At 42.3% G+C, this 27,246-nt stretch overlaps 1 protein-coding gene, 1 long non-coding RNA gene and 1 other non-coding gene across 4 annotated transcripts in view; 1 reads left to right on the plus strand and 2 right to left on the minus strand.

The window, feature by feature from the left end:
- The window catches only part of ss (aryl hydrocarbon receptor spineless), an 83,473-nt gene extending 67,956 nt beyond the window's left edge, over positions 1 to 15,517 (minus strand). For both annotated transcript variants that reach the window (XM_034325152.2, XM_034325151.2), the window contains exon 1: positions 15,223 to 15,517. In XM_034325152.2, coding sequence (XP_034181043.1) covers positions 15,223 to 15,344 — 122 coding nt within the window. In that variant the 5' untranslated portion in view covers positions 15,345 to 15,517. The remainder of the gene's footprint in view (positions 1 to 15,222) is intronic.
- Positions 1,652 to 1,723, plus strand: TRNAD-GUC (transfer RNA aspartic acid (anticodon GUC)). Its single transcript has one exon. It is a non-coding gene; the product is annotated as a tRNA-Asp (tRNA).
- Positions 15,518 to 23,177: 7,660 nt separating the features above from the next.
- On the minus strand, positions 23,178 to 27,241 carry LOC143305311 (uncharacterized). Its single transcript, XR_013062196.1, has 3 exons — positions 25,575 to 27,241; positions 25,317 to 25,516; positions 23,178 to 25,227 (listed from the first exon to the last, which is right to left on the minus strand). It is a non-coding gene; the product is annotated as an uncharacterized LOC143305311 (long non-coding RNA).
- Between the last annotated feature and the right edge of the window lie 5 nt (positions 27,242 to 27,246).

The following is a 27,246-nucleotide window of genomic DNA, read 5'->3' on the forward strand; positions in this document are numbered from 1 at the left end:
AAAATACACAAAAAACTATGTTCTACGTTCAATCAACTGCAGTATGAATAATGTTAACCAGGTGTCTAGCACTTTACCATTGATATTTTAAACCATAAACCACAGGAGAAGTGTTAACTCTTTCTAAACATTCTACCTACAATATTCTGAAATACAAGATACAATTAACTCAATCAACTACCGTCAGTTGCTTCCCTAATGATCTTGGAATCTCGATACAACAACCTCGAAAGAAGCTCGAATCGACGCAACAGGACGAAGAGAAACGAAGTATCGTTTACTATTAATCTGCCAATTTATTTCGCCAGCACGTTTTAACGCGAAACTGGTAACATGCAGGTGCCTCGTTACTTCCCGTTCTCCCAGTGGAACCTCGCAGCCTAATTACTCGAGGACCCCTTCGTTAAACAGCGATAAACATCTGGACGATTAATAAGGAATACTGTTTTTCTTGCTGTCGTTCGATCCTCGTTGCATCGCGACCTGCCGATTCCCGTTTAAAAACGAGAAAAATGCGGCTAAAGGTGCGACATAAAATGAAAGAAGAGCCGACCACGTTGATGATCGAAATTAATTAATTTTCCATTCTACACGTATTAATACTATCCCTTGCAATATAAGTATTCCTCATTTTTGCTACCGACTTGTATCGTGTCATACATATACTAATTAACACTTTAACGACTCATGATACAAATTCGTAATTTCGACATATGCTATAAAAATTTTCAGATACAGAAAAAAATGAAAAAGTACAAGAGTCATTGGTTCCATAAAATAGGTGGTCATCAAAGTGTTAAAATTTATTTCTGGTGTATCGTCAGTACGTCGTTACTGTGTTTTTATATGTTTAAAAAACGTGTTAAGATCGTGCTGGCCAGTTTGTGTGTAAAGAAAGTTAGCCTAATGTCTGGAAAGGGACACGTGTAGCTGAGACCAGGTCCTCAGGCCAAAAGGCGATGTAATTTACGACGCGACCCTTGACGAGTGATTTGCAGATGTCTCGTAGATACATGGCGAATGGCTTTACCGTAGTCATATTCTGCTGTTTGCCTTCCTCCAGGCAAGACCTCTGCGTTTCTCTACGATCTGTCGTGAGAAAAAGCTGAACGTTTCTCCCTCGCTACGATCCGTGCTACGCTTCGATTAACGTTGTTTTTTCACGTGTATTATGCGAGTTAACGTGATAAAAAATAATTAAATTAATAATGGATTTGCAGCGAAAGAATGTTTCTTTTTTTTCAACATCATAGAAGAATTTATGAGATTGCTAGATAATTGAAAAAAGGAAGGTAAGTGGCCATTAACACCTTGGGTAATTAATACTTTGAGAGCCGGTACCACAACGTATTCGGAAAAGCGTGAAACATAAGAGATACGTATCACTCAACGATAGTAAACAAAGAAGTTGGTATGTAACAAAATGAATATGTTTTTATAAAAATGGAATTTTTAATTAATTAAAACTTTCGTTGATTGCTTGAAAAATAACTTTCAACAAATCATCGGTAGTATAGTGGTTAGTATCCGACGACGAACTTTCATGCCATTGGCCGCGCAGAGAAGAAATATCAAAAAATATTGATAGCTTCCAATTAATATCTAAATAATTAATTTAAATTTGAATAAATAAATTTAACACACCCAAGACTCCTCGATAGTATAGCGGTTAGTATCCCCGCCTGTCACGCGGGAGACCGGGGTTCGACTCCCCGTCGGGGAGAATATAATTTTTGTTTTTTTGTTTAATTATGTTAATATTCTATGATTGGTGGAGGCTATTGCTAATCCCTAGTTTAATATAATACTCTAAGAGAAAGAAAAAGAAGAAACAATCGACTCGTGTCCGCAGCATCAAGCATCGTGATACGCTACCATCATTCTGGTTCGCTAATTATCCAAATAATCGGCGAAATTCCAACGCGGCACTAATAGTTGCCAGACAAATCGACAAACGTCACGAAACGGATCCTCGTCTCACGGAAAGCCAAAAAATCGGCTGAGTTTCACGTGTCGCTAATGATGGACTGGAGAAAAACGAGTTGAATTTTCCACGGGCAAATTTCGGTGATAAAAACAGAGAGCGCGTGCCGAGGTAGCCGGAAATAAATTTCTAGCTGGTCTCCGGGGGGTTTCAATTTCCATATCTTCGCGAAATATTATGCGAAGAAAAGGGTTAAAAAGATGGACTAGACGGTCGTCAGAGAGTTATGAAAATTCCACTGCTATTTGGCATAGGGTGAACTTCCATAGATGAAGAAACATTAAAATGTATGAGAGAGCAGAGTTAAAGAATAAGTTATAATAACTGGTTTTCCCTGTTGGATAAATGAATGTTAATTCTACGATTATCTCGATCTTAACTCGGATCTTTCAATTCGAATTTATCTCAATTTCATGAAGTAATATAATATTCTTTATATAATAGATATAAATATTAATGTTGACCCACTGACTATGGAGTAGATCAATCATGGAACAAGGATAAATTAAGATGTAGATTTAGATTTGCTCTTCTATGATTTTATGAGAGACACGATGAAAAGCTTGCTCGATCATTATCTTTTTGTTCGTGGAAAATATCTGAGCTACTGATTAAAGTTAAAAGTGAAATTACCTGATCTTTAAGTAGAGATTTATATGAAAAGTGATACATGGGAACTCGAAGACTCACCTGAAACAAAAGTAAATAAGAGCATTCGTTAATGAAATGATTATAATGTAATAAAAATGAATTAATATATTCAATTTGACATAAATTTCAAGTCTAGTTTAAATGTCAAATTTCAAGTAGCACGGAACGTGTTAGACGATATATGTAGAATGACCGTGTAAAATGATTATTTTAACGCTGTTTTTCGATCATGTTAAACTAAAGAAACCGTTCGATTCGAAACGATGCCGATTCTGTGAAAAATTCGATCTGTACATGTGTGTGTATACAAACTGCGAGCTAAAGAAAGGCATGTGGCAGGTGGCCGCGCGCGATACTTTGCATATTCATCGGTTTCTCGCTTATCGGTCCCATATTATCACGGCGTGCTTAATTGACTTCAGATTCCCTCATTAACGCTAATGGGTCAATTCCAAAACTGTTCTCCACCGTAAGGCGCCAATGAAACCGCCTCGCGAGTTACTTGCTGTTCGCTCGCGGGTTGTACTCGCGACTTCACTGATAATTTTGCAGAAATTCAAATTAAATTCTAAACCTATAGCATTTCGCCTCTGTGAGAAATTTAAAATTTTATTTTTGCAAGTATCAATATTTTTTATCAACTATTTGAACATGAAGAAACAAACAATGTAAATGGTTTTTGCATGTTTCGTGACGATGCATCACAGGAGGAACACGAATATAATGAGCCGAGTTTCGGTGATAGAATGAAGCGTATAATAATTACGTGTATAATATAAAGTGCACAGAATCGTGTAACAAGGTGCGCAATGCAGCATATCGATTTAATGAAAAGCGGCGTCGTATCGAACGCATAAAGCATAAGTGTCGTTGCACCGACCAGCTAAACTGCAATTTATATCGCGATCACGAAACACTGGACAACCTCAATTTTGTGTACTCTATTTAATCAATATCGCATTACTTCAATTCCATTTCCTACGATGCTTCGTATCTCGACTCGCTTTCTAGACTGAATTTGAAAAAAGAATTTTCATCAATGATTCTATCACAACTTGATGAATTCGATTCGATGCCCGAGTCATTAAATTAAAGGAACTCGGCTCAAAGAATTTCTATGTCTTTCTAAGTAAGACCGCCCCCCTTGTAAATATTGTTACCTCTTTTCAATGGATACCTAATATTTCGATCTTCCGCATAATTGATCAAAATGAACGATTACTTTGTCACATGTCTATGATTGATACTAGCTAAGTCGAAGGACTGGAAAGTTTTCGATTATAGAGCGATTAGAGTGCACGCTTGTGACAGACTTTCGCCGTCCCACGCGTCTCTAGACTTCGTAATCGAGGATGTAATTTAAACTACTTACGTCCAGACTGGAACAATTTGTCGGTAAGTCGGACACTATGACCGCTCGTTGTAAAAGAATGAAGCGTTTGATGAAATTAAATCACATTCCACATTACGAATTTGAAAAGTAGCGAATAATATTTAAAGTCAACTCTCTAACCGATCTATGGTGAAACAAGTAAAAAAGAAGAAAGAAAAACTAGTGGAATCGTGATGGATTGAACGAATGGACAGGTGTAGAACAGAGTGCAACAGGGAAGAATGTGACGTGCACGGAATGCAACGGAGTTTAGGTTCACCGAACGACTCGAGTTCCAACGCGAAAGAGTCGCGTTTCGCGAATCGGAGCAGGGGAGGTGGAGGAGGAGGAGTTTACCTTCACTTTGCCGGGCTGTTGCAGGAACTGCAATGACTGCTATACGATCTACATACCAGCTAATAGGTGTAGCTAACCGGAAAAAGAGAGTCACTCGACCATTCGATGTCCGTTTGTTTACATAGACGTGAGTGGCGTGTGCATTTTTATAGGGAGGATCGGATGTCGGGGCGTCGAGTTAAGTTACCGTCGCTCTTTTCTCTCCTTTCTATCGCCCCTACACCCTTCGCGTCTAACCGGACTCCCTATTCTATCCCGAAAGGTACCACTTTCTCACTTTTTTTCATTTCATTCCATTCCATTCCATTCCTTTCCTTTACTTTACTTTTCTTACATTGTACCAGTAATTAACAGCGATTTATTCATAAATCTTGATCATCAAAAGTTTTCAATCGACCCATAAAAAAATTTTTGAAAATCGGTAATGAGAGTCCGCCGAGACTACCAGTTCGCGCATTGAAATCACCGATCCGGAGCAAGCGGTTGCTTTTAAGAGAACATTAATCATTTGCTAAAGTAATAAATTCCTCTTTCTTCAGTTTATTCTTTCACTTTATACCTACATTGTTTATTCATTATACTTACATTGCAAAAGATCGTAAAATTAATTAACCAGATAATACAATAATTAATTATGTAGAGGAAAGCGGATGGAAAGTGTTGAGATTCGAGGAGAAAAAAAAAAGAAAGGCTGAGGGAAAAATCTCTAAAATGGCGACACCAGATCGGTCGCGTAACTGGTGCGTATACCACTAGTATCAGATTGCAACCGCGTCTACCGATTATTCTTAAAATCTCTCGATTTTTCATCTACCACTATCAACTGGTAAAAAGGATTGGAATAAACATGGACTGAAGGAAACGCTAGTGAATTTTCCTTGTTCGTTCGCACTAAAGTTTCTTCTTCTTTTCTTTCTTTTTTCACTACGTTGTACGTTCTCCAAATGAAAGACAATCTACAGTTTCATTGATCAACGTTAAGCTAAACACCGTATTAAACACCGTATCAAAAAGGTATCATTTTATTTTTAAAACACATACATAGGGTGAAAAAATTTCTGGAGGGTTACTTGTCGAGGAAATACGAACAGAAAGACACAGGTATTGAAACCGTGGCTCGATACAAGCGGAACGAATCGATTTGTTAATTGTTCGCGAACTCGTATGTGCGTAATGCTTGCAAATTAATTACGCTGACAACGTTGATCGCACGGCTGGTCCGCGTGGGTGTTGTCCCGTTCAGAAACACATTCATCAAGCCGCTTGATAAATTGATTTCGTTTGCACTACGGATCGATGCTCTTCACTGACAATCTGCCGATAAAACTTCAACTAAAACTAGATAAACGTTGTGTAATCACAACTTTCGCATCAAATCTGACACGATTCCTTTTTTCGTCATCAGGATTACGGTAACGCGACATGGGTCTTTTTTCTCACGTGCCAGCAAAGTATCGAGAAAAATGTCGGCGTCCCCATAATTTCGGAATTCTTTTAAGTATAAACGCCTCCCCGATGTTCTCGATATCGTGTAATCGTAAAGAGCAGCCTCGCGGGACAATATTATGTGCTCGTAACGTTCGTATAAATTTTCAAGGGCGAGGTGGCCACGTTTCTTCGCCGCTCGATCCGTATTAATTAGCATAATTTCAGGCGTGCTGTCCGGCCTGGCAGGTGGGACAAGAGCGAGCCCGTTTCCGGCAGCCGCGCCGTCACCGCGGCTTGATTTATTTAATAAAATTACAGACGTATGAAAAAAGAAGAAAAACAAAAACTCGGCGAGGAGGAAGGGTGGTTCATGATCGAGCGGCACCGATACGCGACCGGATCGCTGATCGATACTTAAGTAGGTAAATAACGGTAATGAAAATAAATTGAATAGCTTGAGTAAATAGGCACCGATAATGAAAGTAAATTAAGCCGGCATACTCGTGAACAAAAGCAATAATTGATTATGTGACGCGATTTATTGCCGCATTTGCGAGCTGCTTACGCAACGACTGCCTTGATCATTGATCAACCACGGTAATCGTTGTTCTGTTTTTTCGATTATTATTACACTTGCATATCAGATGAATGATTCTTCGTGATGTAATACATCGAAATGTCCATTATCATTTTGAGAGTTTATGTAATGATTTTAATTATATTATAAGCTTTAAGTTGATATATTACAAGTACGATTTGGAGCTTTATCTCCCACGGGGAACACTTTCACCCAGACTTCAGACAATATCAATTGGCCGATTTCCACGACACACCTACGATAATTCCGTAATAATCGGTACAGCCAGTTTACCTGTTCGCTCGACAGGTTAAAATAAACGCCGTCAACACCCTGGTCGGGCACGTTGCAACAGAAAATCACCCTTCTACAGGTATTCACCTGTTAGGTACTTGCTACCGATTTCGCGGCTACGTGCACGCTCGATCCTCCGGCTAGCATCCCGATACACCAGCATGGATCATCACCAGCGTGTTATTACCCCGCCTAGTGGCTAGCTTCGAAGATTACACGTCTACGAGGCGGTTCCAGCCGATCCGGTCTGCTTCGAATTTGTAACATCGATTGTGCCGCAAAAATTTGCATATCACCAGGAGACAAGTCCGCGCGGGAGAGAAAACTTCATTTTTGCTTGATCATCGGCTTCTACCTGTTCATCGAGGGTTACTTGTGTTCAAAGGGGTGGTAGCTAACTGATAAAAACCCTCGGGATATTTTTGTGCCAAATTTTAGAGGCAAATTACCGTATCAAAGGGAAAAAGACAATGAAGAAAGATTATTTGAGACTACCTTTGAACACTTAAATTCCCATATGTATGAAATGAAAATATTTAGCTCTTTTCCAAAAATACAAACTATGAGCGTGAGCGTGCAACGTCATTGCGTGACAAGATTTCAAAGGAATTGGATGTTAAGTCCGAAATGACAGTGTATTAAGCCGTTTTAACGATAAACATTCGATGACCATGGGGGAAGAGACGGGACGTATACCTACTCGTGCACGGCAAGAATTAATTAATAAAAAGCGACGCGGTGGTACAGATTGGCGTGAAATTGCCGGTTCGTCGGGGCCGAATTCGCGGTAAATACCAATATTCTGTCGTTGCTGGAATTTCGAATAAATATGGACGGCTGGATAAACGTATCATTTCTATGCTAATGGCGTCGATACACAGACCGGCCACTTTGGTACCGACTGCTTAAAGGTCGATTTGCACATACTTGAACGTCGGTCGCGGTGCGATTTCGTAATTACGATCGCGTAATAAACACCGAATAACAATCGGACCGACTACTTATGCTCCATTATTCGTTGCTGTGACATTATCTTGTGAATAAAATATGTCTAATAACAATATCCAGGTCTTGGGTAGCTTAAATACACCCAGTAATTTATTCCGTAAAATCTCCGGACCATAAGCGGTAAAGAAGCCAGCAAGAATGATACATTTGCAAAAAAAAATCGACCGTAACACCCGAAAATTACCGGAATCGCTTCAACGATGCGTTACAAAGGAGGCCAGCATTCAGACGAAACCATGATCGACGAAATCTGAGCAAAAGAAGGACGAGCTACAGGAGCATTCGCAATTTCGCAATCTTGCGATCCCGCAATTCCCGTGGCCGCGGCCGGGTGAAAAGTTGAACGCAGAAGCGTACACCAGGGCGAAGATGATGAAGCCAGAAAGGGAAGATCGAGCACCCTGTGTTTACACGGCAACCTGGACCGCCCCGCGTGCATTAGCTCTATCTTTGCACCGCCCAATTTCGCCTTTCTCGAATGCAAATTCTAGCGAAATCAGCGGACAGCGAAATGAAGGGGATACTGCGACCACGATCACCATCTAACCGTTCCGCAATTCTCCCTTTACGCTTCTCTATAATAATCAACGGTTCATAGATCTTTACGAATTAAGAATAATGCACCCTCAATTTTTATTTAATTAAACTGTCACCAATTTTTGCTATTCTTATTGTAAAATTTTTATTACACGAGTTATTCAGAGGAACAAAGCGTTTCACCGTGCTAAAAAACGCAAGCCACACCTTGCTGACGAGAAAGAGGTCAGGATATACCGACCAGCGAACACGAAGTACATACAATGTGCGAATCGTGTGGAGGTCCACGAAGGAAGAGTAACAACGATACTCGAACTAATGATACCGTCAACAAACTAATTACACGAAATAGCGGAACGCCGCCGGCTCTCCTATCGCGCTGTTTCGATAATTATTTCGCGTATTTCATGAAATTACACTCTTCTGCTTCCTCGAAACGGTATACCAGCTTTTTCTCTCTCTTTTTTTAATCGCATCTGAAACTCTGAATATATTTTTTAAATTATAGTTGTGGCAATGAAAAAATTGCCAATTCAATCTTTTGTCAATCAGTAAATAACTAAAGAAAGGAGATAGAAAACCAGCGTACAACATCGTACCCCAAAGCCCTTCAACTACCTCCGTATCCGCTCTAATTCTCAACGAAGCGATTCCTCCTGTCAGCTTGAAGGAAATCGTCGGACGTTCTATCCCGAAAGGCAGCAATCATGCTAGTCGAACTTCCAAAATTGCCCGGACTCGTACGCGAGTCGACAACGATACTCTCGCGATGTATATCAACTACTAAGAGTTCCTTCTTTTTTTGCTGACGGTCAATAATTAACCCTGTTCCTCGGCAATTTAGTCGTTTACTCAAACAGAGAAAGAGAGAGAATACGGCACATGACATCGACCAGCGGTGTTGGGTCCTCGCGGAGCAGGTACTTCCGGTGTCAGGAGACGACCACCTCATTGTCATTACGTCACCAGAGACTGTGATTTGGTTTTTCAAGCATCCGTTTTTCTCACCGCGAGGAATACGGCTCTTGATGATCGTAATTATACCGAAGCCGATTCAGACAAGGATATTTTTAAGCGAAGAAACGTGTAGGTATAATTCGAAAATGTGGACCAAGGCCTAATTTAAGTCTACAACCTAGGTAAATTTCATCCTTCTGACAGCAGTAATGCTAGAATTATTTAGATAGATTGAGCGTATCAGTTTGTCGAAGCAGATACAAGAAACAATTAATAACTCGTACAGAAGAGGCGTGCATTCGTTTAAGAAGCGTTTTTCCACGGTTTCCTTAACAAGATTCAATATGGAACGACGTGTAGTAACTTTAAAAATATCCTCTATCGCAATTTATGTACATTTAGTTGAATGATTGATGAACGGTTGTGCGGAACTTGAAATTATCTCTATACTTTTTGCAACAAGAAAGTGTAGTACTCCAATTACATTTTTCCTTTCAACGAGGACGAAGAAAGGAAATGCGAATCGATACTGGATGATCGATCAGACGTTTTAACGACGTGGATTATTATCGAACAGAGCGAAAAATCGAGAGTGGAAAGAAGGGAAGAGGATGCCGCGCGCGCCAAACAAATCGCGGCTAATAAGAAGTTGATACATGGTGGCGAGCTGGAGGGGGCCAATACATAAAAATAAGATAAATTTTACACTTGGCTGGTGATGAATGGCGGGATGAATTATTGAATAGTTAAACACACAGCGCCGTACCGGGCCAGGTTCGCCCCAAGCCGAGGCCCAAAGCCGGATCGATGAATCGTTTGAGGCCCAGGGCCGCTTCTTTCACCAAGAAATCTTCAATTTCATCTTGTTCTTTGTCTGTCAACGACCTTTCTCTTCTATATTTTACGCATTTCTACCACTGCATCGACTTTGTCATACTTTTAACCCATTTACTCAAATGGCTCTACCCTTTCTGTACATCAAAATCAACAGCCTACAAGAAATCTCCATCAGCACAAAGATACCCTTCGTAAACTAAGAGTTTCAATCAACGGTAATCACATGCAATTATAACTCGCAACCCGTTTTATTGATTAAACCTCATCATCATTCTCGTTTAAGGAGGTTCAATCAGCATCGTGGCTGTTTTTTCGCGGGTCCACTTTTCAGTGCGCCAAGAAAGGAGAGGTTTAAACGAAACAGGCGCACCTCCGTTCCTGCAGCATAAATTCACCTGCACATTTCACTTCGTTATGGCTCTATTCACGGTGCCGTAACCACGAGGACGGATATTCCTTGCTGTGCGGCCCATTCACCATTGGACCGGGCCCCATTCGGTCCAGCAGCTTCGAACGCGGGTGGAAGATGCACTGCGCGTCCTGCCGATTGTTTAATCGGTTCGTTCTACCCTTTACCATGTACCGGATTACTTCGTGGAAACTTTGTTTCTCGATGAGCCAACATTACTTAGGTACATACTACTAATTTTCAATGTTGAACAAATACAAACTGGGGTGGGAAAAAATTGTCTGTTTTGATATAGGAAATTGAAGAGGATTGTCGAGCATAGAATAACGAAAGCTTAGTGTCCGCGAGTGAAGATGTGGAGAAAGCAAAGGGGGTCGGAAGCGACAGGGTAATATGTAATGGGGCACCAATTATAAGCGTGACACGGGGCATCGTTATAATTGGATACGAGGTGTTAAATCTGTTGGGTGTGGCTGGTTACGGGAGTTATGAGTGTTCCAGCAATAATGGTCTTGTCGCGGGCTCGGGCTATACATATCTCTCGCACGAGCGAAACGCATCACGGCGCCGACTAACGCGCGAGGGGAGTCTATTAAATTACACATCGTGTGCTCGCTACGATGTAGAAAGTAGGTAAACGATATCCTCCATCGGCCACGGAATTAAATCTTGCCCTGATCGTACGACATCTAATCGTTCCTCTCTGTCACAGGACTACGTTGATAACATTGCAGCTTTCAACTCTTCCGCGAGTCCTGGCAAGCTGATCGAACTCGCGGCCATTTCGAAACGCGCTATATTTTACAATAGAAATAAATTTGATTCTTGAGAAAGTTTGGTAGCAACGAAGCCCGTTCGAAGATCTTTGACCGGCTGAATGGAGGAAAGGCCTGTGAAGCAGGTTCATTACAAGGCTATAAACGCGCGTTAGAAGACCATAAGGAGGCTGAGCAATTACTTAACAACAAATCAGCCGAAACTCGGTACGACGGTTGTTGTCCATCAAGAAATCAACGACCTCCTCGTAAATATCCTCGGTTATTTTCGTGGTTCTTTAGTAATTTCCCGTGTTTCGAATTGTTAAATTCGAACATAAAATTGCTCGTTTGTCTGACTTATATAATCCATAATGTTATATATACGTTATATAATATAATTCCTTCTGGTTAGGTTCTTTACGTTTCCTTTATACTATTATCCTAACGAAGTAAAGTAGCAAACTGGAAGTTAATGAGCCTAATACTTGGCACCATTGAACGTAAATACCAGTCTTTACAAAAAATTGTGAAATATTGAGAGAAATAAATGTGCAAGTATCGAAAAACGCGTCGCTTAACGAAGATGAAATTCGGCAAATTCGACGTATCGTCGTTCGAAAAGGGTCGTCTGTGCCCCACAGAGATTCGGGGCCTCCTTCTCAAAGAACGAGAGCGAAGCTGACAGTCGAACGAGCGAAGACCAGTCGAGAGAGAGACTGACTAAAGTATAATCAGCTTTCGACTGAGTCCGCGGCCGCGTGTAATAACAGTAATCCCTTCGTTCGCCGGTAATTTGGCTGTTCGCTCAAAAACTCCAAATTATAGAAGCTGCTGTCATTAGGCCACGACGAGCACCGTGCATCGCGGGCCACCTTTTTCCCCGAACCCTCGGGAATTTTGGGGAAACTCCATACTGCCCCCTTCCTCGTGGATCGTTAGCGATTATGGTAAGTCACTGTTCTATCATGATTTTCCGCGATCCGAATGCAACATTCATGACAAATTTTCGATAATTAAACTCGGTATCAAGGTGTACAATCTGTAGGGTGCCAGAGGGAAGAACAATAATTTCTTTTTAGAACGATACGTGGTGAAGGAATAATGAAATCCTGCTGCTAGTTAGTGATAAATTATTCATAAATCTGCATGGTTGTGATTATCAGTTCACTCTTCTCATGTGACATTTTCATGTTTTTCTTGTATACAAACCACTGACGCATTATCACGTCGTGCTGATCAAGAGACTATTAGATCTACTTAGATACCTGGACATCCATAGTAAATGCGATACTACGTTAATAAATTTATTAGCTGAAAGACCTAAGCAAACAACCCAACGACTCTCCACCTAGCAAAAAACCATACCTACTGATGATGAGTGGATTATTGTTCATCAATGAGACTATAGACTCTAGGGGCCATAGGTCAAAATACCGCATGTATCTTCTGGAATCTTTAAACTCATCCTAGGAGTTCGAGAGAGCCCGAGGGAAGGACTATGCGATCCCTAGAAGCTGAAGAAGAAGCGGAGAGCGAAGCAGACAGAATGCCCCGGGCTACAAACTCCTCTCATTCTTTATCGTATCAAAAAGAAAACTAGTGAGATGGAACGAGAAAAGGATCGTCGACCGTACACCTCGAAACACCGTTTAAAACTCCATTACGCTCGCTCGTGATCCGCTTGATCGCGAAGCGGGTTCCTTCGAACCTCTGCTCAAACTGGCGAACGATTGTCGATCGTGACGCGTTCTTCGATCCTCCGACGATCGAGAGTGATCGAGGATCCTTCGGAAAGATCGATCCTTTGTTTTCTCCTTCAAATGCTATGGCTTTCACAGGGAAACTTTAATTTTCAGAGAATACAACTTTTATTAATGTTCTGAATTTTTGGAAACGAAGATTAGGGGGGGGGGGGGGGGGATCAATTTGTTTCTTAGGTCGACAGCCTTTGTTTTTTTAGTTAGAACACTGTAATTTTTGAAGGGAATTTAAATCAAAACTTCATGAATCTTAAGATTTCATATCAGCACACAACGTGAAGAGAAGTAACGTAGAAAAAAAAACTTCACCGGCTAAACTAGTACATTGAAATTTGTGTTATCCCCTTGATAATCTAAGTTTTATGCAAAGCAGTAATCAATAATTCAAGAAATAATGTCATTTTACGAGTTCTTACGTCGGCATAAAAATATATTTCAAGCGAACGTGCGACTTATCTCGAGAGAATGGTGGAGAGGGAGAGAGGATATGCATAATACGATGAAATACATATATCGACAAATGTAAAATATATTCTGAGAACGCGGGTCATTATAATAAAGCAATGCTGTTGGTTTAAATTACCCTATCGTTTGATTATGTCACGCGTCTCTTTTATGCCCGTTATAACCAACCGTTCCACCATGAATATTCATCCTCTCGTTATCGATAAACAATCGTAATTATAATTGTAAAACTCGGCCCGATAACTTTCTTTTTAACTTCTTCTCGGTCGACATCATCTTTCACGTTTCGCGATTTAATCGATCGTTTGGAAACCACGTACCCCAACCACGTCTACGTGCTAATTAACGGGAACGATAAATTGAGTTACGCGCGATAGAGTTTCCAAGCCTTATTTTACAGAAGTAAAGTGATTTAGAGATTTTCCAATTTTACAACCGAAAACTACCCCTTTTATGGGACATAGCAACTATAATTCTATAAAATTTAATTTACCGTATCTGAGAAGACTCAACCCTTTCGAATCAAGTTGAAAGGAAACTTAAATTCGTTAAATCAACAATGTGTATCCATGCCCCAACTCATGATACGGTAAAAGAAAAAGAAAAGAGAAAGATGATGCTTGATTCAGCTACATCTCAGCTAATTACGAGCAACGTATGCTAACGATTCGAGTAAAGTTCAGAGGGATATTTCTTTGGCCAGAGGTTCTGCCCTCCCCTTATTCGCAATCAGTGCCGCACTCCGTCTCTGTCAGCTTAGCACCGGTTATCCCTGGTCTATCTTTCTCTTGATGTATCGAACATTACACACGTATATGTATCGTGTGTCGCGGGTTAGTCTGCCCCTTATATATTTATGCGTGTCCGATAGCCATGCTCAAACGATCACAAGCCCGCCTCGCGTTCAAGCGCGAGCCATTTCCGTCTGCAAATTAAAAGTACGCGGGATTACGCGCGCAAACGCGACCACGATTGTCCTTCTCTTCAAGGATCTCCCTTGAAGGGATGACTTCGATAATTCGAGACATCGAATTAGCACATAATCGATAAGCAAGCATCGTCTGTAGTCGGTGGAAGGTTGAAATCGGATGAGACGTACGCGTTTGAATCGGCTGACAACGTTAAGTCCAACGTTGGACGTGTTTCACGTGTGAACACCCTTCTTCGATCCCATTAGCTTTACTTTAGACACATGAATTGTACATGCGTCTAGTCACGATACGTGCTTGCTATCGTTGCCTACTTGAACGACCAACAAATTAACGCCTTCCAGTCCCTTCTTTCTCTTCGTCAATTTTCCAACCAACCAAGGGGAAAACACGCGTCACGATACCTCTCCACGCCATTTTACAGATTTTTTTCGATTAGAAACAACACGAAGGGACAAGAATTTGAATAACCTAAGAAATATTGCCTCGTTTCGTGTATTCCATCTACATTAGTATAGAATAGACAGAAGAGAAATATTTCAATCCGAAGATATTAAATCTAAACAAGATTCTATAGCCATCGCATACCGAGACCGGAAACAATTTATTGAAACAAAGTAGATCAAGCTCAATACTGTTCTTATAACGTATAGAGAAGATAATAGCTGCTTTCTGAAAATATTCACTATCGATGTAGAGAACATCAATTACTCGGTAAGTTGGTAATAGCATGCCTATCCCGATACTCGAGTACATATAAAAACTTTGATTACACGCATCAGTCGAGTGATTTCGCATAAAAAGCAGCTCTGATAAATTGACAAACAAGACGGTCCCTAATTAGCATCCAGATTGGTTTGGTGACGAAATCGGAAATAGAAAAGAACGTTGTCGCTTACCTTTTCCCGTTTCGGCGTCGTCTTTTGGTGGCATAGACGGTTCCCAGTTGGCTCATGGCGACCGGGTTGTTGGGTCCCGACGCCGAGGTCGGAGTCGGCACCGGCGCCGAGGTGGGCGTCATCGCGGGATCAACGACGTGGGGCTGAGGGTGAGAGGCGGTCAGGGTGAGCTGAGATCCCGGGGGATAGCATGCCGCCGTCACGTAATCCGTCGCCGCGAGGGACGCGTTCGCTGGTCCACAAATCCCGGCGACCACCCCCTGCACGCCACCCCCGACGCTGTTCCCGCTACCACCGCCACTTCCTCCTCCACCTCCTCCTCCTCCTCCTCCTACTACTACTACTTCCCCTTCTCCACCACCCCCTCCTCCAGCGACACCGACGACACCCCCAACCACCCCCAGCCCCGCCGAGGCGGTCCTGTCCAGCGCGTACACCGTGCAGACCGTGACGCCCTTTGCTTCTACCGACGCTACGTCATCGTCGTCTGTCACTACCAGCTGCCGGCGTCCAGCTTTCCACTCCCGATCCCGCTGCTGGACGTCGGGACGTTGCAGCTGCGACAGCTGTTCCCGTTGCGGCAACGTAACACTGATAACCGACACTTCTCTACCTCTTTTCGCGCCCGTTCACCGTCAAAATTCGCGTACCGATCTCGACAACGACGCTTCGCTCCAACCGTTTATGCTTCGACAACAATAACGCACCCGGCGATCATACAGTTTTCCACGGCAATAATACAATCCGTCCGCACCAATTATCGGCTACCGGATCAACATTCCCGGCGCACTCATGTTTACGAATTGTATCGGAACGCGGCAGACGCCATAACAACGAAAGATCATCTTCCAACCTGTTTACAGTGAGCTTGTATACGTTCGCAGTCGTCTACTTGTTTAGTTTAGTTCACTGTCACTGATTCATCGAGGCGAGAACAACCGAAATACCAAACAGTCGATCACCATTGTTTGATATCGCGAATGGACAATCACTACCGCCGAATGTCAGTGCATCACTCTGAACGTCGTCCAATCGATCATGATCCCGCCTCGATTGCTATCGAATATCGAAGCTCGTGCAACTTTGCGACCCCTGGAGAGTAGCGTCGGTACGACGCCCTCATTGTCAATCTCGTTCAATTCGATACGTCGTCCACGAGGTTTCTTGTCTTCTCACTCAACTTGTCACGCACTCTCACTAATAACGATAAGTAATCCTTGCTTCTTTGATAGAACACGGTACCCGAGAGTACAAGTTCTAACCTTAAAACACCGTGAAAGTAGACCGTACGTCGCGGACGTCAGTACGTTCGTCGAGCGGCGAAAGCATTCAAAACACGTTTCTCGATCGGATCGCGTCACGTGCGCGTGGAAACTGAACCGCGCATCCCTCTCTCACCCGCCGAACATTCACTCCCTCCCTTCGTCCGCGGTATCCCCCACCTCTTTCTCCTGGACGACGGTGCTCCGTTTCCCTTCCCTTTTGTCGCTAACACTTATTTCCTACGGTGACGCGTCGCACCGCGCGAGAAAAACGCGGATTCGTAGCCGTAGCTGAAAACCGGGAGGTAGAGGCGAACAGCCAGCACACGATGAAGAAGCACAGTGTTCGCCTGGTAGAAGCGTATCGTGTACTGGCGGCCCTGCCGGGCGTAGCATAAGTCAGGACACCGTGGCATAGATCGGAAGGGGCCGGTGGTGGTAGCAGTGGTGGTGGTGGCGGACTCACCTCCTCGACAGAGGAGTTAACCTGACCTCCAAGCGCTCTTCGCGCCAGCCCGCCAACTTCTACCCCCTGAAATTCTCCCGTCACTTTCGCGATCCCCCTCTAAAACCATTCCAAGCTCCGCCTGTTGGTCTAACAAACCGACCAATCCTGTAACCAGCATGGCGCTACCCAGATCCGAACCCAGCCGCTCCGAAAGATACCATCGTGCGCGTTAAACGATTACACCTATTCCACCGGTCATCTTCCAACCTTGTCTAACACACGCTCCTCTCCTTACGCATTCACCATCCTCTTTCTCTCTTTCTCTCTTTCTCCTACTTGGACAACGAGTTGAGAATTTCGTTGGATCTATGCCGATGTCGTTTGTAAGTAATGTTCCCGACCAACACTACTCGTTAACTTCGACGTTTCTCTCTCGTTTTATCCGTGTGTCTTTACGGTGCTCTGCGATCTGAAAACGTCCAGGATGTCATAGAAAATCAATAAAGATTAATGAACATTCGAACAGTTGTTAACATTAATCTTCGGCTTTGGTATTCAAGAAAGGAGAGAATTAATAGCAATCGGATGGAAGAAGGAATTGAATGCTTTGTATTAAGAAAAGGTTAAGGACTTAGCAACTCCTCCAGTTGTTTTTTCTGTGAGCGAACATGAGAGATAGGGACTTGGTTGAATTTATTTGTTGTTAAACATGTGTGTTATGGGATATATTTGTTGATATTTTTATAATATTCATTTATGTGTTGATATAGTGAGGAAGAAATTGTTCACCGTAGTTCTCCGACGGAATGAAACATAAAGTCATTCAGATTTGGAACACAATTCTTTGGATATCTTCTAACGATCTGTATCTATCCAATCGATCAACGTGTTCATTCTCAACTTAATTATACTTCTCGGTTCATCGAATTACAAATACTTTTCCCACCTTCTCTCAACAATAAGAATCGTCTTCGATCGATTATCACCAAGCACATTTCCAACTGATTCTCTTCTTGCACGTGCAAGAATCGTCTCTTATCGGATGAGGATTCACTTCGTGAGCGTTATCAGATCGCGAGACACGGCCGATATCTCCCCGTTTCGAAGCAGACAAGCTGCGACATGCGACCGATATCCAGGTGACATTAAGCTGGAACCGATCGCGGTGAAATCGCAAATGTTACACATATTTTTCAACAGTGGTGGAGGCTATCGCGAGTAAACCACCGAAAACAGATTGCCAGCAAATCGAAACGTCTCGGTGACATGCGATTCGACCCATCCTTTTATCTTCGACGTTTTAGATCGCTCGATATCCGGTCACAAGCAAGCGGCTCTGTTGTTCGTTGTCAGAAGTGTATTTGGTATGGTGAAATAAAATGTTTTGTGTTGTTTCGTCACGTGAAAAGAAGAGGTTGCATGAGTGAAACACATACGGGAATTGTTTCGATGATTGCTTGTAGGGGGTGAAAGGGTTTTGATACGTTTCCGTTGACGATGTGATCGAAAACTGAGAAACTTTGAAAGAAATTGAAGAAATGTTTATTACATTTTGTTGTTGTTGTTTTTTTGTTTTTTTTAATGATTATGTGCAGAAATATGCATTAGTGTTAATGGGGTTGGAGAAAAGTAAGGGTAAGCTTGCCTTCTGTTAAATTATTCCTTTTCATGAATTCATTGGAATATCGCAAGAAACTTGAAAGTTGTTATTTAGGTCGAAACAGGACCGCGAGGAAAATTGTTCACGATAGTTGATCAACATCATCGTTATTGGCATTACGTAAAACACGTTTGCCGCTGTTAAAACTTTTCAATGTCCGTCGAATGGCTTTTTACAACATCGCTCATTTCATAATGCACAGGTACAATTACATGAAAACTGTGTAGAACTAATTACAAGTTCCCAAGGCTTTTCTATAATTGTCTTTTACCTGTAATTACTTCATATTGTTCTTTTTTCCCTTTATTTTTATGAATTCGTGACTAATACTATGTTTGTACATGCACAATATCGAAATGGTTCACGAGACATAATTCGATTCGAAGAAAGGAATATGTTTCGCAAAAAATTCAACAGAATATCTTATTATTATCGAAAAGAAAAATAAAATTAAAGGATTTGCATTGTCCGTTTTCCGATGATGGCAACTGTAGCAAACTTTTTTAATTTATTTAGTAGCGGACTTGTTTTAATAACACGTTGCACAGCCTCTTACTAAAAGTCTCGTTCGCGTTAAGAGCTCATTTCATGCATGCATTTCAAAGCTGGATGCAACCGTTGAAGGTACTCTTTTACACGCAACAAAAGTGCCTGCTGGTTATCTTCAATTCTTTTCTGCTCAAAATTCACCATTCGAATCTCTCTCTTGCACCGTCTCTAATAACTTTAATCTTTAGTGGTTTAATTTTAGGAAATCAATTGTTAAAGTACTCCTTCCCTTTACAATGTTTCTTTTTATATTTAGAATTCGAAGATTTAATTAGAATGCTTATATATAACACTTGAAAAATTCAATCCAATCTTCAACCCCCAAGAGGTACTATTAAAAAGAATTCAATTATTTCCGCGGGAAGTATACCTCAAATTGAATCCTCGCGGCCTCTGGCGGCAACATGAATGACCAACCTTCCCTTTGGTAATTGCAGGATTACCAACCGATAGGGGATTTCCAAGATATCCATGCATCAGGGGGAATCACCCTGGGTTTGTTGAAATCCATAGTTTGGTAACTTGGAGAGATTATGCTTGATACACCGTCGATTTTCCAAGTTTCCTAGGTGTACACACACCAAGGAGATCGTTTGAAAGGTGCCGCGGCACGAAAGCCACCGATCTGTCGCTATTTCGTGCCCAGGGAATAATGTACAGCGGAATAATGGGCCGCACACAACAAAAGGCTGGCTAACAATGCAAAACCGAGGCTTAATTAGATAAATCATTGTTTTGAGACGTAAACCCGCAATCAGGGCTGCGAGCAGCGGTGCAATTGATGCCGCGATACCAGCGACACGCCGCGCACCGCTCGTAATTGCGTGCTATGAATAATTACTTCTGTAACGGACGGTCAGGGGTAGTCAACCACCGACGCGCAGAGAGACTTTAATCAGAAGAAAGTTGACAGAAACTTGAAATAGAAAAGAGTACGCAATCAGCACCTGATTTTGTCGGGAATTTTTGTTGGTGCTATTATCGCCACCATGATGATAGCGAGGTCTTTTTAGGATAGCAAAGGTATCGTCTTAGTATTCGATGAACATCAGTTCGGAAGTAAAGTTGCAGTACTTTATACAAAATTGCACGCAACAACGCTAATCTTCTTGGTGCAGAAGCCTCCGGTCAAGCGGAGTTCTTCGAAATTCAAGTTATTCGAACGATTCTTCATAAATTTACGTTCGTGCTTGCAAAGATGCGAGATGATACTTTGTTATTCTTTGAGTTTTCGTGTAAATAAACGGTTGCGCACTTAAGCTTCGCGTGCAGAATCGTTACCTTTCTTTAATACAAGATTGTAACTTTCCTTCATGGTTTATTTTTCAAGTATCGTCTTCAGCGTTCAAGATAATACCCCATCGAGCCATATTTTTCAGCTTCATTAACATAACTAATTAAGCCGGAAAGACAACGTTCAACCGATGAGAACAACTGTCATTGAAACGACCAAGCTAATTACCATCATTCTTCAAATTCAATAATCGCGCTTTTCTATTTTAATTAAAATAATTACCGCGATAGGGCTTATGGTTATTTTTATGAAACGAGGAGGAGACAGGAAAGGGGAGGGTGGATCGGAGCAATATTGTTTTGATGATGGTCGCTAGAGCCGCGCCGTAATGCAGTAAGTCAAAGGCAAGCGGCATGTCAAACGAAACATTGAACCGTGCCACCATGGATCCCCTCAAATTAGCGGTAATACTGTTGGCTAGCTGGTCTCGTTGCGGACATGCGAACATTGGGACAAGTAATACGTGGTTCGGGTACGTTGAACTTCAAAACCGCCATAGAAAATAATTTTAAATTCATGGAATCGTTCCAATTGCATAATGTTATACGAAAAAGATCTCTAACACCACGTGGTCAGGTTTCATCGTGGAGCTTACCAACCATGATAGAGAAACCTAACTTAGACCGTGTTACGTTTATTTAATTGCCGCCGTATTAAATATACCCAGCCAGCAGAAATATCATCCGAGGTCTGTTCTGTATCGAACCGATGATTATCCCCGGTTCTTCCAGAGAGCCGTACCGCGTTACATTGTTATTATAATGAAACAAGGATAAATACAAGCCGCCGGTACACATGATCGGTGCAATTACCTTCTTACGGATGATTTTCGTGGCGGTGCGGTGGATCGCGGCGACGGTAGGGAAGAGAGCCAAAGAGTCGAAGAGGGACGAAGGGAATGCAACGGCAGCCGCGCCAGTTCGCTCGGCACCGAAGAAATTATCAGAAATTATGAGTGAAGAAATTGGTAGTCTAACCCACGGTTGATTGACAGCCGGTCTGCCTGCCAACTCTCCCCTCAAACCCCCCTAACCTCCTACCATTTCACCCTGCTTCCTTTTGCCTCCGATCTTCTACCTTTCACGGCACCGAGAGACTTAGCAGACGTGTTTCCCGATTGTCCCTCTATGACCGCGAACCTCCGCATCTTCTTCGACGTTCATCACCGATTACTTCGGCTCCACAAGATCCTGCCTTCGTCCTTTTTACCGCCGGCTAATTTGCTCCCTTGAATATTAAGGAAATTCGAATCAGAATTATAGGCCAGATACATCGAAGATGGCTACGGAGGTTCTTGCTTCTATCAGAAGAGTATTTATATGTAGGTATCATCTGCTGGTCAGAGAGGACAAACATAGGAATTACAGGTGGCATGGTAGTTAGTAACCACTTTATGATTATTCTTGATGCAGGATGGGTTGAATGTTTTGAAGCTTTCGTTAGAGAATCAAGGATTCCAAGTTCAAATGATATGTTTTACTAGCTTCAGTACCGAAGTCAATAAATTGCAGAGCGAATATACCTAAAACCAAGGCGGCAAAAATTATTCATTCGGTTCTGTACGTAGAAAATTTGTAGAACAACCGATTTGGTAATTTCGCAGTCAACCGATCTGACATCTGCGACGAGCAGACGTGGGTATTAAGCGCGAAAGAAATTTTAATGCGGTTAATCGATTCGCTGAAAACGAGTCGTCGACGCGGCTCCCTTTTTTCCCTACCCTTTCTCTCTTCTCACCCTCCCTCTGCTCAATATTTTTTTCTTCTTCTTTTCTACCCGTCGTTGTATTTTTTCCCCTCCTCTTTGCTTTTTGTTCATAGTTCGCTGCTGTGTTACGCGAGCGCGGAAGAGAGCCAACGAAAAGAAACAACGCGGCGAGCGTACACGCGATGCGCATAATTCCGATAATCGAGACTTCATTTCATACGTGCCGCGCCTTTAATTGTTGTTTATTATTCCAACCGCGAGATCGCGCTCCCTGATACGCAAAGGGATTTCAATGCTTCTGGTATCGGGAGCTTTCTTATTTCTTCGGAAAACAAATGGTTTTTTTTCGATGAATCTTGAAATTTTCTCTTCTTCTTCCTGATGAATTTATTTTCAGCTGAATATTTTGATGATGTATGCAAGATGTCTCAAGAATGGTCATATACACCGACATGGCGTCGAGGTGGGTACAAGATGGCCGCGTGAGGAACGCGCTCCACTGCTTGTAATAATTAAAGCGTTCGTTCTTGACGCAACACCTCTCGCGAACCCCGTTTCTCTTCCTTTTGCAGACATACCGATCGCTGAATTTATTTTTCCACCTGTTGCCTCGAAACTGCATTTCCTAGATTTCCTTGTTGCAAAAACCAATATCTTTTATTCATGAGTTTGAAAGGCGGAAAATTTCTTTTAACCTGAAGAAATTGCACGATAACAAAGTAATAAAAAGACTAATCATTTGGTTACACAAAGATCATCAACACAGAGGAACGGGTGCAAAAAGGATTAATTCGAAAGCCCTATCGATGTCCGGATTCAATTAGATTTTGTCCGGTCCCTAGCGAAAGGAAACCGACTGACCTGGGCCATTAACGATGACTCGAGCTTCCACGGAAATGGTACGCAAGGCCACGAATTCGTAGTAACGCTTTAACAGGCCAATTTCACGATATAAAGCACGAGATACATAACGTCGTCTGTATTCTCTGCTTCCTTCCAAGGAACTTGGTCGGTTTTGTCCGCTCGTCGAGAGGCCAATAAAGTGGCGACCACCGTTTGGTCCGCGTACCGCACAGCCTACGGCGTTTATTAGGGACCCTGGATTTTCGTCTGACCCATCCTTTCAACCCTGACAAGGAAATCGCTTTCAACGTTCAGGCTAATTTACCCAACTCGCCGATCGGCCTCGATACCGAATCTTCTTTCTTTCTCTCTCGTGTGGGACGCTATAATTGCACTAACGATGACCGTGGACGAGGATCCATCCATGATCGTTGGCTTTTTTCCCCTGGTCCCTTAAGTCTTTAGCTTTTACCAGTTGCTCGGTGTTCTTTGCTGTCTTCCGATTCTTTGTTCCATAGAAGGTTTTTTTTATTAATATTCAGATCTATTTCTTAAATTTTCGACTACAGTTTTCAGAATTTCCTGGAGGGGGTTGCTCTCGTATTATCCAAGGGAGATCGCTCCCATGATTTTTAGATGGTAGATCACGCCACGTGAATCCACAAATATGCACGTCAGTATAGGTACATCCCGGAGAACAGTAATGGCCGCCGCGAGCCAGTGATTGCAAAGTCGGATGGCTGACGCGGCGCGAGGCGGCGGAGAACCGGAGGAATTTCAAAACGGAGGTGCGATAATGAGTAAATTGCCCTCGGACTTGTGTCGAGTTACGGTCGGGACGAAAAGACCCGCGAGTAAACCGGTTCCAAGGCCAGCTCGTGAAACGGATTCTATGTCGATTTCCTGTAGCCTACGAATGTTACTTGTTAACCGCTTATCTGGCTTCCTCTGGGAGATCGTACGTCAAAATTGCAGCTGAATATCCATCGTGACGGTGTTTGTTCAGTTGGCACGATGAAAAACTTAGGATTAGACATTGAGTTTGGAAATAATATTTGAGCGAATAGCATCGATAGAGCTCTTTGGAATTTAACTTCCGACGGCTACCGTGTCACCATCTCGACACTGGACAGGTAAATCTAATTTTCCATGAAATCTTTGGAAACGCTGGAAATTACATTACCACATTATTAACATAAGACGCATAGTTGCTCTATTTCTGTCTTGTTTGCATAATAAGGAAGTCTGTGACAAATGCAGCATAAGAGGACGAGAAAAAGTTACCCAAGTTTTCTGCGAGAGCTGCGTAACGCGCACCTACGCGTTAATAATCATGATTAATCAACTAATTATCAGCGAGTTCTTTTAATAGCCTGGAAAACGCTGCAACGTTTAATGACTAGTGTCACGGATATCACGCTGCCCCAGTTCTCAAACAATTCACAAGCTCGTAATTGTTATCCATTGGGCTGTACGACAAACCTACGTCTAAATTAATCCTCGTACGACAAACGACTTCTATCCTTGATCTCGTATATGAACTTCTCATCGATTAATAGAAATTATTTTAACAAATCGTCGTTTATTTCGATCATCCACCGTTCTTTTCCTCTGAGCTTCCATTTCGTGCTGAAATACGCCATAGTGGCGCAATTGGGGGACCAACGGAGTCGTGAACCGTTGGTTCGCTTCCGAATTTTGTACACAACCATTTCGTTCGATCTTCGATGAATAAAAGATCGAGCAAAGGATCCGAAATGGTTCGGTTGGACGTTTGGAAATGATGTTGGCCGCCATCGAAAATTATTCTTGCTCGAGGATGCCGGTAGCCGTGGAAGGATATCACGCTAGCTAGCCAGAAGGAGCAGCACGTTTTATTCTTGTTTATCGAATGGCCGAGGGATCGGCCTTCCTAGACCCGGCTTGGACGAGGCAATTATTCGAAAATTACTCTCGAACCTATCCGCTTTCTTGGACTTCGTTTCAAAACGAAACTTATTCCTACACGCGAGTTCCATCATCGTTCACCACCGAGCAACTCCTTTCGATCCGATGGTTCACCATGGAATTCGATTCTTTCTTCGCTTGTTACTCTCTTTGCTGGACCCTGCCTCTTCTCACTGCATTTTATTAATAGGATGATATGGTTCATGACGTTTCATAGATGCTTCTAGATTCTTCAGATCTTTAACCCCTTTGATTACTTCTGAAGGAAGTTATTTTATTGGCTCTGTTGGAATGTCTGAAACACAAAAATACACAGGCATGCGTCAAGTAGCACGAAGGCCCAAAAAGACGCTACCAGTTCTAAAAAACTATTCAATCGCAAACTTTCAACTTATTTCTTCCAGTTGACGGTACAATTGCGAGCCGGAAACAGAGAACGTCATAAACGGCGGAAGTGCAATGTGGACGTCGTAAAAGAATCTACAAGCTTTTCATCCAACATTTTCATGTTCTTCCAATGAATAGCAATAATCGACCGATATCAATTTTTCGCTGAAGGTACTTTCGTGGCCTCCTGTCTCCATCTAAATAAAGAATTGTCGTTAGAAATACAGTGACAACAAAGTGAAATAAGTGACGTACATGAATCAAGATTAGCATAGCTGGTATCTAAAGCTCGGTTCCAGCGAAACGACGGTGACGTGCTGTTATTCGAATGCTTAAATCGTGACAATGAGGCGTGCACGTATGTCACCGTGGTATGTATATAAAAGTTAATAGTCGCTAAATAATGCAATGAAACCGGTGATACCCTGCTATTGATAACCGTCAGCCCAGTTAATAGTGCTTTGAAGAGCACTATCGATAACGTAACAACTGCGTATTCCCACGAATGCCTTCTGAAAAAAAACTAAAAAAAATGTGTTATCGTAGAGTTGAATGTCATATATTTCGTGCTGTGCAATGTCCAGTGCAATGTCCGTCACGGAAATTACGAGTAGAAAATAACGAGACACCTTTGTTGGTTGTTTATTAGCCACCATGTTGTTGAAACGCGATTACAGGTAACGGGAATGTAAAGATATATGGGTGACGAACCATATTTCTAATAGGTCTAGTCCAGATTTTTTCAACTATTCGGAGATATAAACTAGCCGGCCATTCCAAGTTGAAATTCGTACCCTAACTCAAATCGCTTCAACGACTTAAGAAGAAGCGAAACGGAGCTTCGTGTACGAATCAAAAGAAGAACGAAAGAACTGTCAAGATTGAAACGGTGAGATTAGCAAGGGAAGCCAATCTGAGTGTGAGCAGGTTCGAGCAACACCTCCAACGGTGTGTAAATCGCGGCAAAAGCGGGTGCAGTTTGCAGAATACCGGCGAATGGTGGTTCCCGTCGGATCAGGACTGGTCTACAGAGCGACAGAGAAAAAGAGAAATGGGGGATAAAGTCAGAAACATTGGGGAGGGAGAATGAAAAAAAAAATCGAGAAAACGAAGGAATGCACGCGACCAAGATGGCGGCGCATTGTGTGCGCACTCGACGGACAGGGAGCACGAAACAGGAATGGAAGCCGCAACAGAATGGGGATAATTGCGTTGGAAATGCAGCAAGGCTCCTCCCCTTATTCACAACCTAAAGGCTTGCAACTGCAAGTGCCAAGCTGCTCACTTTACGGCGTGCACACATGACACGTTCGACCACTGGCGACGCGAATAACCCCGATACAACGATCTCCAACTGCTCCGCCTTACATCGTCACGCTTCTACTTGTGAGGCTTGTTCAAAACCCTCTAATAATTATTTCCATATTTTCCATAATTAGCTACATATTTTCCCTTTTTTATGCATTTGGAGCAACGCACTTTTATCGTTAAATACATGACTCTTTCAGCACTCCGGTAAAATGCAAAATGAAGTTTCTTTAGCAGGTTTAGCCTGGATGTGCCCTTGGATAGTAGGCTCCCTTAAAACAGGGGTATGCGCTGAGTTCCAACAGTAAGTCATTATTGCGAGTCTATTGCACTATTGTAATATTTGATTGTCTATTCTTTTAATAATCATTATAGTCTGATAAAATGACCCTCTTCATCGATAACATTTCTAACGTTAATGGTTAGTAGATGGTACTCCCCGGTTTAATTAAGCGCTAACGGGCATTACCATACTCCAATGCTTTCCTCCGCTTGATCGATTAATTCTTTAGATATTATCAGTAATTTATTCTCCTTGGTCGGATAGTTTTTTACTGACTCACGAAATTTAATTAATAGTAACCGTAAGCGCGAGCTTTGTCGCTTGCATGATCTTCCT

Source organism: Osmia lignaria, chromosome 5, assembly GCF_051020975.1.
Source record: "Osmia lignaria lignaria isolate PbOS001 chromosome 5, iyOsmLign1, whole genome shotgun sequence".
Taxonomy (NCBI): domain Eukaryota; kingdom Metazoa; phylum Arthropoda; class Insecta; order Hymenoptera; family Megachilidae; genus Osmia; species Osmia lignaria.